This window comes from Epinephelus lanceolatus, chromosome 22 (genome assembly GCF_041903045.1).
Source record: "Epinephelus lanceolatus isolate andai-2023 chromosome 22, ASM4190304v1, whole genome shotgun sequence".
Classification (NCBI taxonomy): domain Eukaryota; kingdom Metazoa; phylum Chordata; class Actinopteri; order Perciformes; family Serranidae; genus Epinephelus; species Epinephelus lanceolatus.
In genome coordinates, this window is record NC_135755.1 from 32,930,968 (window position 1) to 32,949,639 (window position 18,672).

Below are 18,672 nucleotides of genomic sequence, written 5' to 3' on the forward strand. Positions count from 1 at the left end.
GGGCGAAGCTGGACTTTCATAATAAAAGGCTTTAGAGGGTATCAGGAGATAACCAGGGGCCCTGGACATGGCTTGATTTTAAAAGTGAAAGTCCCAAATGGTAGCAGGAGCTCACATTGGTGGCTCTTATGTTGGCTGGATTTTCAGAATAAAGGTCCCAGATGGTAACAGGAGATTACTGGGGGACTCTGGATGAAGCTGGACTTTCATAAAAGCCTTTAGATGGTATCATGGGTTTACTGGGGGCCCTGGACATGAATTGATTTTAAAAGTTTCAAATGGTAATAGGAGTTCACTGCAGCGGGGCCCTGCTCAAGCCTGGATTTTCAAAATAAGAGCCTCTAGATGGTAAAATGATCAAATGTAAAGCTTTTCCAAATGCCTCATAGTTGCAGTGAATTGGAAATAATCTTCAGTCTACTCCACTTTGAAATTAAATTCTTCCATATGTTTATTTACAGACTTCATTTGAGCTTTAAACAGGTCACAGAGTAATTATATATTCTGTTGGTCTGTACTATACTTCTCCATCTGTTTGCCAGAAGGTGTATTAATCAAACATCAGTTAGCTTCATGTGTATTTTATTTATCAGTTTTTTTTCTCTTCCTCCCTCCAGTCCGAACAGCCCAGTCCAGCCAGTTCCAGCTCCAGTTCAGGCTTTGCTCCCACACACCACAAGCGACAAGGTAATTAGTTTGAACCTCCATAGTGTTTATAGTCTTTTTCAGTCAGAAATGATCTGTGTAATATTCCAATGTAGCTCATATGGAGCACCAGGTAGTTTCAGTGTAACACTGAGTCCAGTTGGTTTGGCAAACAATAAAAGAAACTGAGCCAGTGGTGGAGACAGAATTTAAACTGAGCTGGCATTGATTTCCTTTCTGTCTGAACATAACAGAGCTTTATAATCAAACTTGTTTGCTCTGAGACCAAAGAAACTTTTTTTTTTAATATAGAAAAAAGAGAATGGAACACCTGCTCACTTTATTCATCCTGGAACATAAATTGATTTTTAAGTTCAGAAGTGTCTTTATTTAACTTAAATTCAACTGAGGGGCTGTTCTCCAGGTTTTGTAAAGAGCAAAATGATTAGGTCTGAGCAAAAGCCTGCATTCTTTTCAGAGGAAAGGAGACAGTTTGTTCTAATAACATTTTTTCTTACATTTTTATTTCTGAAATCTGAAGATGGAGAATTAGAGCCACTGTTGGGAAACAAAATGATGCAGTTTTGGAGTTTTTTCAATATTTTCTTTAATTATTATTATTATTATTATTATTTAATTCTTTTTATTCAGTATTTTTTGTCAAGTAGCCCTGAGGGGCAAGGTTAATTAATTCATTTATATATTTTATTGTGGGCAATGTTGGCCCACAAGTTAATCTCTCATTTACGAGATATTATCTCCTAAGTATGGGATGTTATCTTCTACGTAGGAAATAGCTCTTACGTAGGAGATGAACTTCGGACTTAATTAGGCTGTTTTGAGAGTATGAAGCCCGTGCAGAATGAAGCACTTTGTGCACAACACAAAGGGCATTGAAAATTCTTTCATCAATTCATCATCCTTGTTCAGCTTTGACTTTTTTTAACTTAAATAAATGGTTTAGACCAGTAGGTTAAACTTGCCATATATTTCGACTGTGTATCTTGGTTCCACTTTGGAATCTGTAGCCGCTGCAACCTATACATCTGAGCAGTGAAAATATAATGACTGTCATCATAGCTGATACAAATGATTTCCAAAACAATTGAAGAAAAAAAGTTTTAAATGCTGTAGAAGTCATTTAGGCCTGAAAATAGTCATGTCAGCGTCAGGTGAGTCCAGAATGTATATGGGGCATTTTTTTGTATTTTTGAGGGCTTCTTTTCTCGAGGGTGACCTCTGCTTGTGTTTGTAATTTTCTCTGGATGCAGTGGTGGACTTCATCATCAGGAAAAGGGTGGCTATTCCTGCCACCACCCACACAGGTAACAGTTCCTGTGAGGCCCCAAACACCCTTTTCACATCTGCATGGAGAATATTGTTCCAGCTTGTTTATATGCATGAAAACTCATGCATTTCTCTGCAGTCATGTTAGAAGGGTCTGGTATTATATCACTGATACCACCCACCAGACACCCATCACTGCTGATGCAGCAACATGTACACACACAGTGTGTCCTCTTACACTCTGTGATGTCTCAGTATGGGAACAAACTGTTTATCTTTTAGGTGACTGCCTCCCCTGTTAAACTATTAAACACACATCAGTGAGGCACACTGCTGCACTGGGTGACATGCTTCTTCATTATCATGAACACACACACACTGTAGTTTTTTTGGACTCAATCCTACGCACACCATCCTGCTGCCACAAAAACTCACCAGAACACCAAATGTGGATTAAAATGAAATGAAAATGAAAAGTCCATAACTATTTTCCTCCTGTTTGAGCAACATTTGCTTAAAGAAACTACAGTGACCGACTGTTTTAGTAAATGATTAACTGTTTTATGAAATTGAAAACTGTTTTAAAGATTTACACCTTCAGTAGGGTCCAACAGGCTTTTGGCTGAAAAACACAGACAGGGTAGGAGAGTCAGAGACGGACTGATACATTGTTGGATGTTGGACTTGTTGACATAAGAAAAATAAGAATACGACAGCCTGATCCTTTTGAAAATGAAGTGTAAATTAAGGATCAAACCAGCAGCAGCTCTGCAGCCACAAGCTCCACGGGACCATCCCACCACCTCACAGCATGATCCACTGCCCTGTGCATGGTTTTACTTGTGCTTAATTTGAAAGAATAAAAACAGACCTCAGTTCCAACATTGTGGTGTTCTCTGTCACTCACACACAGTGCTGGGCCCACTGCAGTCAGTCATGCAGGATCTGCACTCAGATGACAACGATGAAGATTCAGAGGACGACGATGACAATGACATGGACTCTGATGTGGAGCGACCAGCACACACACATCTCACACACCACCAACGCAGGTTAGTACATGGTCACAAAAAAACCCGTTAAAGGGTTTTTTTGGGGGGAGTTTTTCCTTATCTGCTGTGAGGGTCCAAAGGACAGAGGGATATTGTATGCTGTAAAGCCCTGTGAGGCAAATTGCGATTTGTGATATTGGGCTTTATAAATAAAATTGATTGATTGATTGAAAAAGCCAGTTTGTTAATAGACCTCTGCAACTCACATTTGCATCATGAAAGTGTAACCACAGACTCAGGCAGCAGATACTAACAGGGTACAGATTTTAACTAGACTGTTGCAGTTGTGGGGGTTGTGAGGAATTGGAGGAGTGAGGAGTTGTCATTTTCTGTATAATTGGATTTGGGCATGTTCTCAATGTTCTCATGAAGTTACAGTCAAAAACAAGTTCTGCACAGGGCTTTGATTATCTCACTGTGTGCAACACTCTAGTCAGAACTTCTTCACTGCACCCTCTCATGAGTCCCAGTAAAAATGCTTTCAGGTTGGCGTTACCACTGCAGTCAGGGTGGCATTGCTAAATATACAAAAATCAGCTGGCAGTCTACAGACTGATACGATGGTATAAAGCAACATACTGTTTACACTGAGGCACAGTATCCATCCCTTTTAAAATCTTAAAATTTTTGCATCAATGTGCTGAAGGTCCTTGATTTTCTTTTGGTATTTAAAGCTGTATTGTGCAGTATTTCCATATTCATAATGGATTAAATGACTGTATGTAATGTGAAAGCTGAAAACAGCTACCTTACCAGTGTGGGAGTTTTTTGGATTTGGTTACAAAAAAAAAAAAAGACAGGGTGCTGGCAGACACCCTAGTCTGCATGAAGTTATTGACAGTAACGCAAAAGAGTGCAATACCACCAACCTGTTCACCCACCATTGCCTCCATCATCCTGCAGATTTCATCACAGTAGAGGGAGTAAAGACATTTGTCACCAGCTAAAAATAAATATGACCTCACGTTGTGTCAAGCACACAGAGTCTGAAACTTTCGTCCGTCATTAAACTTTTCGGAACTGGTTTGATTTTCTGCATTTTTCGCATCCGTCCCTTTAGAGAGCTAACTCAGATAGCTACTTTTAACAGATAGTAATATTCAGGTGGATGATGAAGAAGAGGAGGAGGATGTGGACCACACACAGAATATGGAGGACAGCTCCGCCCCTTCATGCAGCTGCAATGCCAAATGAAAGACAGGGAGGGAGTGATGACAGCCAGATAGGTAACTCCAGTGGAGAGAGGCAAAGGGAGAAATGTGTCTTTTCATTTTGTCTCGTAATGCAAATTTTCAGAATGAATAGACCAGTAAAACACATCAGACTCAGTGTGCAAGGTTTCTGTGTACAACCTTTTTTTTTTTCTTTCTTTTTTTTTTCGGATGACAGATTAAAAAAACACATCCCAACAAAAAGGGACTCAGCGTTTAAAGGCCTTAAATTGTAGTTAATATGCTAGTCTAGAAACAGGAAATATGACGTTCTTAGTTGTGTGCTGTTAAAGCTTAGTTATCATGATGTCGTCCCCTGCTCCCCGCAAGTGATTTTGTGTCAGTTGACTTTGCATTGATGCAGACCCCTCAGTGAGTGTCATAGCAGGCTGGTAGCCAGCAGCATCCCAGGTCTAAGCTGGTAATGGGAGCAACAGACAGTTTGCTGATTCAGAGGCGAATCAGGGCTGTCAGATCTCCTGGAGCTGGGGTTTGTGTTGGCTGGATTGAGGTTTCTGCGGCTGCTGACTAGGGGTCTGCCTCTGGTCTGCCCCCCCCCCAACCCCCCAAGGTGGTAATTTTTGGACCCACAGCAGCCTCACTGAAGAAGTAAAATGCATCTTTTGATGTGCTGACACATTTGTTCTTTGTCTTTTCTCCTGTCATCAACTACCCAGGGTCAGTTTGAGTGATGGCAGTGAGAGTGACAGCTCCTCGCCCTCACCCCCATCCCGCAATGAAGCCCCACCCCTTCTAAAGACTACTAATAACCAGGTAAGTTAATGTTATATTATGTATCATGTATTTTGTTAGTTTAATCTAATGTACCTCAAGGGAAGCCAGGTGTTAATGTATGTAGCTCTAAGTCACCCAGAGGGACTTTGACTCCATGTGTTTACTCTGTCCTCTGTCAGATACTGGAAGTGAAGAGTCCCACCAAGCAGAGCAAGCAGGACAAGAACAAAAACATAGATTGTGACAAGGTACACAAGGCTTTTCTTCGTATTTCAGTGTAAATCAGCCCATGTACAACAGATCAGGAAATAATACCTGTAACATGGGGGTGTGCCACAGTATATTCCACTGTTCAGACAGAGTGATGCAGGGTTGGTGTGTGATTACTGTTAGATTCAGTGGGTTAACATGTCATCCAGCCTGACCAGAGGATAACATTGCTCTGATGCTGCTCAGCTTTAACCCAGAAACTTTTCATGCTGTGTTCAGCTGGAGTTCTCTAAAGTTTCCAAAGATAGCAAAGGCTTGGGTTTGAATTATTCACTATGGGTGATAAAGAACATATACAATATATGTGATGCTCTCAGACAGACACAGTACGAGCTTTGGAGGAATAAAATGGGGCAGTAACTTAAAAGGGGTTAAACAGTGACTGAATATACATAAGAACTCCTATAAAAGTGCATCAGAATGTATCAGCATAGGTAAAGCTGGGGTAGGCCGAAATCTGGAAAAGGCACAAAAACAAACATCCAAATGTACACCCTCCTCCTGCAGCTCTCCCCTCTCTGTCCCCTCCTACCAGACAGCCACAGGCACATGCACGTGCCTCATACAGTGCTTCCCATAAATTGATTTATTTAATCTTATTTCTTTATGGGCTGCACACAGCAAATTTACTCCTCCTGCTCTCTCTCTGTTTATCAGACCACAGATGAGACAAGAATTAGCTGCTAGTCACCCCACGGTCCCTCCACTGCTGCGGACTGCTTCGCCAGGAGGAGAGCTGGCAGCAGCTCTGGAAACAGAGCTTTGGTCGGCGGTTGTAGCAGCATTAATTCAGTCAGCGCAAACCCCTCAGCACTGGGTGTCACAGCAGGCTGGTAGCCAGCAGCATCCCAGGTCTAAGCTGGTAATGGCAGCAACAGAAAGTTCGCTGATTCAAAGGCGAGTCCAGGCCTTAAGATCTCCTGGAGCTGGGGTTTGTGTTGGCTGGATTCAGGTTTCTGTGGCTGCTGACTGGGGGTCTGTCTCTGGAGCTGCTGCCCACTCTCCTCAAGGAGAGGCTCCGGTTTGCAGAAGGCTAAACTATTAGCAACATTTTCTCTCTCTGAAACACTTTGCTAGTGTTGACACGTGTTTCACTTTGTTCATCGTCAGACTCTCTTTTAGACTCTTCTTTTGGGTTGCTTTGCAGTGTAGGCAGTTGTTGCCAATGCTGGAATAGCAACTTTCTCTGCAGGATTCTCCACCATTGAGTCAGGCTTTTACTGTCTAAAGGGACACGCATGCAAATCTGCATTTATAAAGCAGCCAATAGGAAATGCCCTCTCTCTGAAATGAGCTGCGATTGGCTAAAATCAGCCATCACGGGCTAAAGCCTGAAAACAGAGCCAAGAGGAGGTGCAGAAGTCTTTTCTCTCAGACTACTTGAATGATAATATGCTCAAAGTTTATTATGGGATTTTTGGCCATTGATGCCAAAATGAAACGGCCTACCCCAGCTTTAAATAACTAGTGTAAGCTTTGCAGTAGTTGACAGCTCTGTTTGACAAATACAGTTTTAAAAGATTCAGACTAATTCTGTGGTTTAGCACTGATGTATGTTTAGAGCTGGGCACCAATCACAATGTGTCCCTGGCAGTGATTATCAAACTGAAAGCTGCGGTCCAGATACAGAATCTTTTTTACTTGCTTTTTGATTACATAGTTTTAATTTAAATTAAAATGTGTCCAGGTTTAGACTATTCATTGGGCTGAGTTGCCACACTGTTGCTTGAGATTAGATAACATCCCATTTTTAAGAATGGTTGTGTCCTTGTTAAATGGAAAAGGGGGGTAACGTATCAGCACTTTTATTGAAGAATTCCAACCGCACCCAGCTCTGTGTGTGGTGTGTGTGTCACAGCAGTTTCAGATACAAGTCTTGTGTGACATGCTGCAGCCTGGAACAAGGCTGCTATGAACAGGTGAAATGTGGGTTGAGTGTATGTTTATTACAGCAGGTTTCTGTGTGAAAGTAAAATATGAGAGCTTTAAAGCTAACAACATGTTGCTGTGTGTTTCCCAGGCTTACCTGGATGAGCTGGTGGAACTGCACAAAAGACTGATGACACTAAGAGAGGGTCACATACTGCAGCAGGTGTGTATGTACACGAGGTGATGAACTGTGATGTATCATCAGTGTGAACTGAAGGTGTTACTTGGTGATTACTGTCATTTACTTTGTGGTGCAGCTTTTTCACTTAAAGGAGCTATATGTAAGAAATCTAAAGCAAATAGTTGTAAAATCATCCTAATATGTCACAGAGACTAAGGATTAATGTTCATATAACATACTGATCTCACCGACAACAGTAGTACAGCCAGAATATTCGCATTTAAAAAAAAGTTTTTACGGTCCGCAAATCATGTTTATATTTTGAATTTGTGTTTTGGCCTGTTGCGCCACCCACCGCCGTCTACCAGTCACGCAGTCAGTAGAGTCTCAGCATCAGTTACAGTTACGACTGAGCTACAGCAGCACGGCAAGCAGCGTTAGCAGTGTCCCAGTACATAGCATTAGCAGTCTCCTCAGCTGTATCCCGGCAGCAGTGTTAACAGTGTCCCGGTACATAGCATTAGCAGTCTCCTCAGCTGTATCCCGGCAGCAGCGTTAGCAGCAGAGAAGCCGGACTTGCTTGAACGGTCCGCTGGAAAACCGAAGATCAAGGACGCGGCGACGCAGCCCTGCCACGGCAGCCGCCCATGGGCAAACAAATCAGTCTCCAGCGTGCCGCTGTCCAGCAGCCTCGAATCTGTAGGGGAGGGGAGGCAGACACGACTCGCGGCAGTATTTTGAATTTGAGTGCAGTAACCGTTTTGGCCACATTCTTACATACAGCGCCTTTAACCTGCCTCGTTAATTCAGCTACCAATATCCAGCATGTATTTATTCACTGTAACATTGTTGGGCATTGTTGTAACATTAAGGCAAATTTATTTTCTCTAGCTGTCAACGAAACATACCTCTTATATACGTTGATGTGTGACATTTTGTTTACCATTGCATACTACAATAACACTGCATTAAAGAAAAAGTTGTTATAATGGGTTCTTGGAAAATCATGGAAAAGTTTGAAATTCTGTCAATGAAAATGTGTAGAAACCCTGATAAATGTCAACAGTTTAGCTGGAGATACAGGTCTGTTAGTAGCAGCTAATGTAGCCTGGAGCCTTTAGCCTGCAGCAGAGACGGGGAGCTACAGAGGTTGGGTAACAACACTTCTTTCTAACTCCACACCTCCAGATTCTTTGACTTTTTAAACTTTTCAGACCCAACCAACACCGACTCGTGTGACATCACATGAGGACATTTATCAGACTTCACACAGCTTCCTGTGGAGACGCTAATGCAAGGCCGTGCACATGCTGCGTTTTTTTGCACCTGCAAATTCATTGTTTTTGATGAAGACGCACGACAGACACATTCAAACTCCAGAGTAATACCGTTGCTGCGCACATGCGTTCCCGAGCCTGTTTTTCGGGGCACATTAGGTGCGCCCTGAGATCGACATAGTTCAACTTTTGGGACACAGCAGCGCACACTGCATGTCATGTGACGAGCAACAACCAATCACAGCTGCAAGATTTCTGTCCCATCTTCCATTAATATCAGTCTGTGGTAAATATGGAGTTGATCATTTTAGTGCAGGGCTACCGGAGCTTTACATCTGTCAATAGTTTTGGCCTAATAAACACTTACAAAACAACGCCTGGAAGAAGATCAGCTCTGCACTCAGGATTTCTGGTATGTGGGCTATGGTACAGTGCTGATTATAGTCGCTTAGCAACCTCAGTCGCTACCTGCCTCCACACCCTTGTAAGTTGACACTAGAGTAGCACCCATTGCCCGACCATTTTCCAGGCAGTTAGAGATGCAACATATGTACGGCCCCTTAGGCAGCCTACTTTTCCAGTAGCGTTCTTTTGGTTCATTGATCTCTTACTGTTTTTCAAAAAAAAAAAAAAATTTATTCATACGCCTCGCGTTTTAGGGCATGTTGCAACCAACAACATGTCAAGCATAAACACCTTTGTGCATGCTCGTAGCCTGTGTGTCACCCATAGAGACCTCCACCACGGTGTCTCGTGCCAGCGTAAACAAAGCTTAAAGGCTTTGTAATATTTTTTTTGACATATGCAGTAGCTCTTCCCAACACCTGAAAACACAATTTGATGTGTAAAATCAGTGCACTTCTCTTTTTAACTATGACAGTAATGTAGCATTTTGGTCTGATTTTCTATTAACAGTTGCACATTGAGCACATTTTAGTTTGTGTTTGGCCAGTAACCAATTATAATTGATTGGAAGGAAGAAAATGAAGAGACCAAAAAGGACTACATTTTTTGGGGGTGGATGTTTCCTTCAGTGAATGTAAAGTATGGTCTGTGTTAGATGGTCTTAAATATCAAATAGCAGCGGAAATAAGAAACATTTAATGTAGTTGAGGTTTGGACTTTGATATTATCACTTACGTTCCTGCTTTATTATGTTCCATGAAAAAGTTTCACTCAACTGCAAAGCTCCAGATGAAAATCAAAAACTGCACTGGGTGGCTTCCCACAGTTTTCACTGATCTCAGCATAATATCACTACATGCCAGTTCTATTAGTCAGCTATATTGTTGCCTTGGATTAGAAGAAGAGCTGTGATCTGTTACAGATCCTCTGTAATCTGCCGCTTCATCTGGAAGCAATGAATTATTTGGTTAACCTCTCTCCACCTAAGAGATTGCATGTTTCTTACTTATATTCTCGAGGCCTATCGTATGACCGTGTTGGTGGATCTTCCCGGCAGCAGCTGCCAAGTTCTGCCTCGCTCTCCTAACAAGGCGTCTGGCTCTGAGGAAACACGAAATCCCATCCAAAACAGCACCACCCGTGCACAGCTCGCACAGTAATCAAGCTAATCTAGCCGAGTTCACCAACTGGCTCCACTTCCTGCTCCAAGAGATGGAAATGATTAACTCACAGGCTCTCCTGCACACTGCTGGGGACCACATAGTGTATGGCAGAGAACACTGTAATGCACATGGCATGTCTTTAGACAGAGGAGCACGACATGGGTTTGGTAGCTTTTTCCAGCTGAAATAAATCCTAAACAGCAATCAAAATGAGCAGATGAGCCAAAATGCCACCCAAAGTGGAACGAGAGAGGTGACGCCTAAGTGTCTGTCTGAGATCTACCCTGTCATAAAAATGCCTGTAATTTTTCCCACATTTCTGAGAACCGTACCTACACCAAGATACATGGGATGGTGTTCCTTGTAATCTCCAGGACTCCCAACCTCAACCTTCATTTCCAATACTGGTTACAAAATCTGAAACCAATAATACCTGCCCCACGTATCCTTTAAAGGCAGTTAAAGTTATCCCATGAGGGAAAAATGAGAATACCGATTTTTACTAAAGTCTGTGAAACAATATGCAACGCAGACACCCAGGATCCTCTCTCTGTGTGCCTGTGTGAAATCAGATTAAATGTTGCATTGCCAGGGTTTGTTTCTTAGTGGCACACAGAGTATTCATCTCTTCCCCTTCACTCACACCAGCACATTTTGTATTTAAATACAGTAGCTTCAAAAACTCTGAATGCAGGCGTGTTTCTGACGTAGCCTTCAGTTTAAAAATAAAGTTAAACGGTCGTGTTGAGTTTGCAGGGAAGAGACAAGTATTTGTTCAAGAAGCTATTGAGCTTGGGCTTACACAGTGACTGATTATTACCAGTCCAAGGCTTTGCTGAATAGTTTTTTAATGTATTTTAATGTCATAACACTGTGGAGCAGCCTTTAAGCCTGATTTGTTAAATACTTGTAGCAGCCTTGGTTTTTCATTGCTGGTCTTGTAGTAGCAATTTAATACTGATTTTAATGTAGCCTGTTAGCATCAATACACTGCAAGGCCTGTTACGATGATTAGGTTATGGACAAGGGATGTCAGTTTTGTTGTAATTTGCTTTTGATATCCCAACACGCGTTAATTAGTAACTACCCAGTAAATTGAGGCGAAATACAAGAGGCCTCTTTTTTTAGTCTGGTGCTTCACTGACTCAGTAAGTTTTAGCACTGTGTTTCAAAGCGCTATCCATTTGAAATTCAAATGTTTTGTGATGTAAATGTTTTGCCTTTTAATTTATTTTCTGTTGGCTTTGCTAACAGGCAGGCGGCTAGCAGGACTAACGTGGAAACACTGAGCCCACTGCCCAGCCTCTGGTCTCCACTGGTTAGCTAATGTTAGCCTTGACTGCTCTGCAGTGCTGTCCCAGTGGTGGGATGACGTTGCTGCGAAAACATGCTGCCCATACTCCAGTTTCCCCCTAGGTTGCTGTCCCAGTTCCACAACAGCGCTGTTGGGCCAGGACAGCATTGCTAGAGGTAATCGTCGAATGAGCGGCACCCACTAGCTAAGTCCCACCCGACCTGGCTGGTGTGCAGTGCAGAACAGCAAAGGATATCTAAACAATGGAGACCAGAGGGTAGGCAGTGGGCACTATGTTTCCACATGTTGGCACAGCTTGCCGGCTGTCTGTCTCCCACCAGATCTGGTTGGTGCAGCAGTGCAGTAAAGTGAAGAGCAGCAAAATTAACCTACAGACTGACATGCGTAACCAGTCAGACGGTAAACCGTTGACAGCTCTGTTATTGACTTAACACACCATATATGGGCATGACCTCGACCATTTTGCTGACCTCGATATTGCCCGTTGTGTTTACATGCATGTTTGTTTACAGAAGAAATTCACCAACATTTTAACCAACATGATGCCAAAACAAACAGCAGGGTTTTCCTGACCATTATAAGACTTGGCCGCAGCGATTCTCCTTTTTTTTTCCTACCCACCCCCGCCTACTTGTATGATTCCAAAGAAAAATAAAACAGCACTTCAAAGATGACACAGTGTAGCTTACTGGTAGCCTGCAGCTGTACTTTTGGTGTGGAAAAGGCACAGTCCTCATGGTCATTAGCTTGCCAACCCCTGGCAGCAAGCCGCAAAGTCTGTCATTTGTAGTTTTACGCTCCAAAAATTTTATCCACCACTCCGTAAATCCACCAGCAAACTGCCCATCCATCCCCGGGAGCCGACTGCAGCACAGCAGCCATATTACGGAGGTAACTGCGGTTTTCCTAGAACTTATCTAAGCTTGTCTGTTAGTAGCAGGAGGCATCACTTTGTTTAATTTTTTTTTGTTTTGTTTTGTTTTTGTTTTTTGTTTTTTTTTGTTTTTTTTTTGCAAAATTTTGTATTTACTCTCAAAATAAGTAATTTTTGGCTGCTCCCACAAAGATACTATGGTTTTATTTATACTGTCTTGTACATTAAAATAACAGTTAATTTTTTTTTTTTACAGATTCCAATTCCAATTTCTGAATATTCTCAAGAATTTAAAGTTCATTGCTCTTTGAAATGGTGCACTTGCATTATTATGTTATTATATTGCTATTATATCAGTGGCATAAAATGGTCTCAAAATGACAACAATATTGTTTATCACAATTATTTCTGCAACATTAAATCCTCAAATACAAGCAGTTATTGGAACAGGCCTAATAACATTTAATCTTTGCCCAAACTGTAAAACATGTACCATACATGTGACCAGATTCACATGTGTGTGTTTTCCCCTCTTCCTACTGTCCTCACAAAGCTGCTCTGATTCCCTGTTTGGGATTATTGTGATGAAATGAGTCGTTACTTCTGCCAGTGGAAAAGGCTCACTGTGTACTGATGTTATTTTAGTTTCTCTCTTTGGTTTCATATTTAATGAACCATCACCTGTATCCAGTCAAAACATTAGTTTGGGCAGATATTTGACTTGCACAGAGCCCTGATTACAGATGGGAGCAGGCAATGGTACCTATTTTCCTCTCTGTTTTCCAGATTGTGAACCTCATCGAAGAGACTGGACACTTCCACATCACAAACACTACTTTTGACTTCGACCTTTGCTCTTTGGACAGAAGTACAGTAAGAAAACTCCAGAGTTACCTGGAAACCTCCGGACTGTCCTGAGTCTCTGAGCAGCTGGCTGCTGGATCTCTGTCTCCACATAGACTTTTGATTTTTCTTGAATAAACTCCAACTTTGGATGCAATGCAAAAGCCCCACTGTGGCTGGGTCCAGTTGCTGTGCGTCCAGCCTGCTGGTTGGACTGGGCTCTCTGAATGAAGAGGTGGTCCCGCTGCACAAACCAGAGCCAGGTATTGTGGGGATGAGCCCTGTCGATCAGGAGATCACCCAGAAAGCCTTGAAAACTTCACTTGATTTATAAAAAACAAAAAAAAACAAAACAAAGTGGGGAGTGGCGACCTTGTTGCTCTTAATGAATGTGCATATTGTTACCATGTATGTTCCTTGATTTGTTGTTCATTGTGACAAATGCATGGTCAGCATTGCCTTACAACATTGTAAGTCTTATTTATTGAATTTAATTTGCAGGCGTGTGTGTGCGTGTGTGCGTGTGTGCGTGTGTGTGTGTGTGTGTGTGTGTGTGTGTGTGTGTGTGTGTGTGTATTTGAAAATGGCAAAAAGAAAAACAGCGCAGAATGAGACTTTGTTGAAGCACTTCACAACAGGCATATCTTTGAATCTGTGTGAGCATTACTGAGGACTCTCGATTTGTCACTGACTTGAATTGAAATCGAATGTCATAATAATTTCAATGGGAAGAAAAAACTGCCACAGGAGGTGTGAAGGTGATAAATTTATATTCCGATCCATAAAAAAGCAGTCTCACAGAAACACAATAAAATGGGGCTACAACTGGGTCACAACAAAGCCCATCCAATCCAAAAATTGTGGTTGTGGTGAAACTTATATCTAGTTACACAGAAACAAATTTTAGTACTCTAAAAAAATATCCCAGATGCAAGCAGATCCCCAAAGGAGAAGGCTGTATCCGCCGGCTGTATTTGCATGTTAACATGTAAGTTCCATGCTGTTGGAAAATGACTGCACACTTTCTACAAACCACAATTAATTTTAAGAACTTTGTGACAAAATGATGTAATTGGAATCTAAATTTGCTTGGTTTGGGGATAACCAACCCAGTCACCAACATAAATGTTGGCATTGTAAGTTTTTGCAAACCAGGGTTACCTTTTTACATTTAAACGCTGTAGTTTATGTGTGATTAGGTTTAGGCACAAAACCACTTGGTTAGTGTTGGGAAAAGATCATGTTTTGTCTTAAAATACACACTTTGTGGCACTGTTCCAGCAGGAAAGGCAGGAAATTCTCGGTTAAAAAAAACTACCGCTTTTCATGGCACTATCCTGACAGGAAAAGGAGTAGTATCTGGCAAAATCCACCATTTTTTGTGGAACTTCCCAACAGGAAAAGCCACAATGTCTCAGTAAAATCAGCCACTGTTTGTGCCGCTATCCTGAAAAGAAAAGCAACATCTCATTTAAATCGACTTTTCGTGGCCCTATCACAACAGCAAAAGCAGCGATGTCTCGCTAAGAAAACAGCCACTCTTTGTGGCATTATCCTGGCAGGAAACACAGCGATGTCTTGGCAAAAAACAACCACTTTCCGTGGCACCGTCCCATCTGGAAAAGCAGCGATGTCTCAGTAAAATACAGCCGCTTTTCATGCTACTATCCTCAGTGGAAACACAGTGGCTCCTAAAAAACGCCCACGTTTGGTTTCTAAAAAACATGATGACTCGCTGAAAAACAGGCAGTTTAGTTTGCTGGTCTCAAACATTGGTCTGCAGCTTGACATTCATTTCCCCTGGTTGCCATACCATCCACCATCCTCTCCACCTGCAGATGACAATTGGCTTGCGTCATTGTAGAAATGTTAATATGATGCGTATGAAACCTACAAATGTAATGTATTCGTGGTTCGCAGAGACGTGCACTAGCAACATTTTCTTCCGGCAACTGGGCTGGGATAACGCACGTTTTCAAACATCTCTCCTCAAAGGTGTTCAAGGTGTTGCACTTTCACACCTCAGCACACCAGGCCCTGCATGCAGTGGCTGTGATTGCCAAATTGGATTGTTTCAGAAAGATTTCGAGGGTGTTTTAGACTGTCAGAAAATCCAACAGGCATGAATTGTTCTGAGGCTTGTAGTGTGCAGGCATCATTCCAGCTTTGCGAGACGACATCTGATTTTTAATTTAAAAAAAAAAAAAAAAAATTCAGCTTTCAAGTCTTTGGTAATTAGGGTTATTGCCATATGTGTATAATTTAAAAATATTCTGTGTTGGCGCCCCCCAGTGGTTGTATGAAAAAATAACACTCAGTGGTAAAAACAAAAAAAAAGTCATTATCTCCTGCATCATAGATCGGACCATCTGCAACAATTTTACTGGAAATGCTACTTGTACAAACAAAAACTTGTACAGCGAGCGTCATGTTAAAAAAAAATTGTACCCATAGTGGCTTTAAATCCCCACATTTTGGTTTTGTCCTTTTACAGAAAGCTAATGTTAATATGTGTTTATTTTAACATGACTTGCAAACCCACATGCATAAAATGTATGCATTATATTTACTTTAAATTAAAGATTGGTTTTCACGCCACCACATCATTTTATCCATGTGCAACATCATCTGGCAGTTTTTTATTCCCATATTTGAACACTGTATAAAGTAAGACTTGAGTGGCTGCTGGAGTGAGCTGAGCACAAATCAATAAGGTGAAAGTTCTCATGATACAATCGAAAATACTTTTTTTTTTTTTTTTTTTCACCAAATCCAGGAATAATGTGCTGCAGCAGGTCCTGCCCACCTGCTCACTGGCTGCAATGTAAAGAAAGCTTTGTTGTGTTGGCTCATTCTCTGCTATAGGGCCGATGGAACCTGCCAAAAGCTTTGTTAATAGATCCAGTTGGTTTAGGATACTACTACTGTTTGTCTACACAATATGACTAAAATGAAATCATTATCTCTCTGCCATCGCTGGAAATGGATTTGTAGAAGAGACCAAGCCCTGTAAGAAATGGAGAACAAACTCCCTTCCTGATGTAAGAAGTAAAAAAAAAACAGCTCCTGTGTTCTGCTTCTCTGAAATGTGTGAAATATTTGGGGTAAATTTGACAAAAAAAGACGGCCAACGGGAATGTTGGCTGACAGGTACTGTTACGGGTGTAAGAAAAAAAAAAAAAAAGATCTTTTATTTATTTTGTGGGTGTTTGAGTTGTTAAATCAGAGCTCAGCATTAATTTTCCAAGCAGAATGCCTTTGTTTGATTTGTAACAGAGGACACTTTAGCCAGTCTGATAACTAAAGTTCAGGATGGTAAACAGCCGGGTCCTTTCCAAATGACCTTCAAGGGTTTTTCTTACTCTGTGTTCTGTCTTATGGTTTATTGTGTATTTTGAGGACATACAATAAATATTCTGTATGTACAGATGAGTTATTAAGTAACTTGTGAATGAGCACACATTTTTATTCTGCATTTTGTTTTCTGTGCCTCAGGTTGTCCATCTATCTGTCTCATTATCATGAACGCAATATCTCATGAAGGCCTTGAGGGAATTTCTTTGAATTTGGCACAAACATTGGACTCAACAATGAAGTGATTAGATTTTAGTGATCAAAGGTCAAGGTCACTGTGACCTCATCTGTCTCATTCTTGTGATTGCAATATCTAAATAACACCATGAGGGAATTTCTTCAGATTTGGCACAAATGTCCACATGGACTCAAGAATGAAGTGATTAGAATTTAGTGGTCAAAGGTTAAGGTCACTGTCTCCTCACAAAACTTGTTTTTGGCAGTAACTTAACAGTTCATACACTAATCATGGGAAGGTTTCACACAAATGTCTAAACTGATCAAATTTAAAGTGATGACATTTTATATCCAAAAGGTCAAAGGTCACTGTGACATTGATATTTTTGCAGTAACACTTTTCTGGCCGTTATTCAAAGTCATAACTCAGGAACAGAAAGGGAGACATTTGGTCAGATACTGAACTGACACTAATCTTGGGTGTCCGCCTTGAAACTGTGCTGATTGTATAGATCCTCTTTGCTGCCGGGGGGGAAGATGTGTGTAAAGCATCCACACTGATTGAACTGACTGTTAAAATGCACAACTTAAGCGGATGACACAACTCAAAACAAAGAACTCAAGCTGAAGAAACCCAGTGATAGTGCCATGGTGTCACAGCTATTGTTCCCAAGTCAAAGCTCGCTGCTCCAGCTCTTTTTCTTCTGCTTCTCCAGTTCTGTCATTTACTACATTTACATGCAAAAAAAAGTTCAGATTTTTGCCCATATTCCAAAAAAGACAATGCTCCTACTAAGTTCTAATAACTTTATATGGCTAACAAATGTAAATATTCCAATATACTCCCATTTTCATGCAGCTGTCCATACTCTGATTAACATGCCCTAACATAATCTAGAATAGTGTGATATTCAGAATAATAGGGGAATGTTTTGTGCATGTAAATCTGGTTAAATATAGATGTTAAAATAACCAATTTACTGACACATTTCATTACCTTGGAATTATAAGGTTCTGACATTTTTGTCAAATTGAATTATTCATATATTCTTATTGTGTGACAATTTATCATCATTATGTGAGGGTTTTTTTAAGTGATGCACATTTTTGGACTTCTCCTTTAGAAAACAAAAAGGTTCTATCTCCCAAATCAAACTCTAACTTTGTTTTATAAGGTTCTATCTGTGAGCCAGTCAGCAGTGCGGAAGCAAACGAGAGGACTAATCATGTTCCACTTCTTTGTTATATCTCAGAGCCCAGTTCAGACTAAAGTTTCACAATGAGACAAGTTGAAACAGGCAACTACTTGCAATGTGTGGATCTGCGATGTTCTAAAAACGTGCCGGTTCACACCAATGCAACTAGATGAGACAGTGTATCATCTCTATGCAACAACTCTCTGTACTTCTGTTCAGATTTGCAGCTTTTCAGGCTTATTTTATGTCTGAATATAATTTGTAGCTTCTTAAAATAGGATAGTGATAGTGAGATACTGGCCGCAGCTGCATTTGTAGAAGTGATGAAACGGGGAAACACATAAACAAAACAAGAATACGCCACAATGATATGAGTAAGCAGCACCAATTAGTTAGTCAATGAGAATGTATGTGTGGGCGGGGCATAAGCACATACAGCGAGCAGCAGCACCGACCCACTGTCCAACACCAGCACACCATAAGGAGATGTTTCCACATGTTAACGCAGCCATCCATCTGTCTGCAAAGCCAAGAGAAAATAAAATAAAATGCAATACATTTACAGTACTTAACAAAACCTTCTCCATCTCTGTCCACCTGTGAATAGCTCACTGACTCAACAGAGCACCAGATCAAAAGGAAAGACCTCTGGTATTTTCTTTTTTTTTTTTTCTTTTTATTTCTTTTAAGATTAACACAATTAATTAAACTTGACATCCCTATTACAGAGAATATCTAGAATATCTTTATACTTTACCTGTCCCACTTTCTGTGCAGCACAGTCCTGGTTAGATGTGTTACAGTAGCTGCTCGCATAA

The 18,672-nt window shown here is 41.1% G+C and overlaps 1 protein-coding gene across 2 annotated transcripts in view; it reads left to right on the forward strand.

Annotated features, from left to right (window-relative positions):
* The window catches only part of mllt3 (MLLT3 super elongation complex subunit), an 80,217-nt gene extending 63,665 nt beyond the window's left edge, over positions 1-16,552 (forward strand). Inside the window, exons 8-14 of one of the 2 annotated variants that reach the window (XM_033610220.2) lie at positions 618-687; positions 1,917-1,970; positions 2,846-2,984; positions 4,873-4,969; positions 5,110-5,178; positions 7,221-7,292; positions 13,071-16,552. In XM_033610220.2, the coding sequence (XP_033466111.1) occupies positions 618-687; positions 1,917-1,970; positions 2,846-2,984; positions 4,873-4,969; positions 5,110-5,178; positions 7,221-7,292; positions 13,071-13,202 (633 nt within the window). In that variant the 3' untranslated portion in view covers positions 13,203-16,552. The remainder of the gene's footprint in view (positions 1-617; positions 688-1,916; positions 1,971-2,845; positions 2,985-4,872; positions 4,970-5,109; positions 5,179-7,220; positions 7,293-13,070) is intronic. The other variant, XM_033610221.2, reaches the window with a different exon arrangement.
* Positions 16,553-18,672: the final 2,120 nt, after the last annotated feature.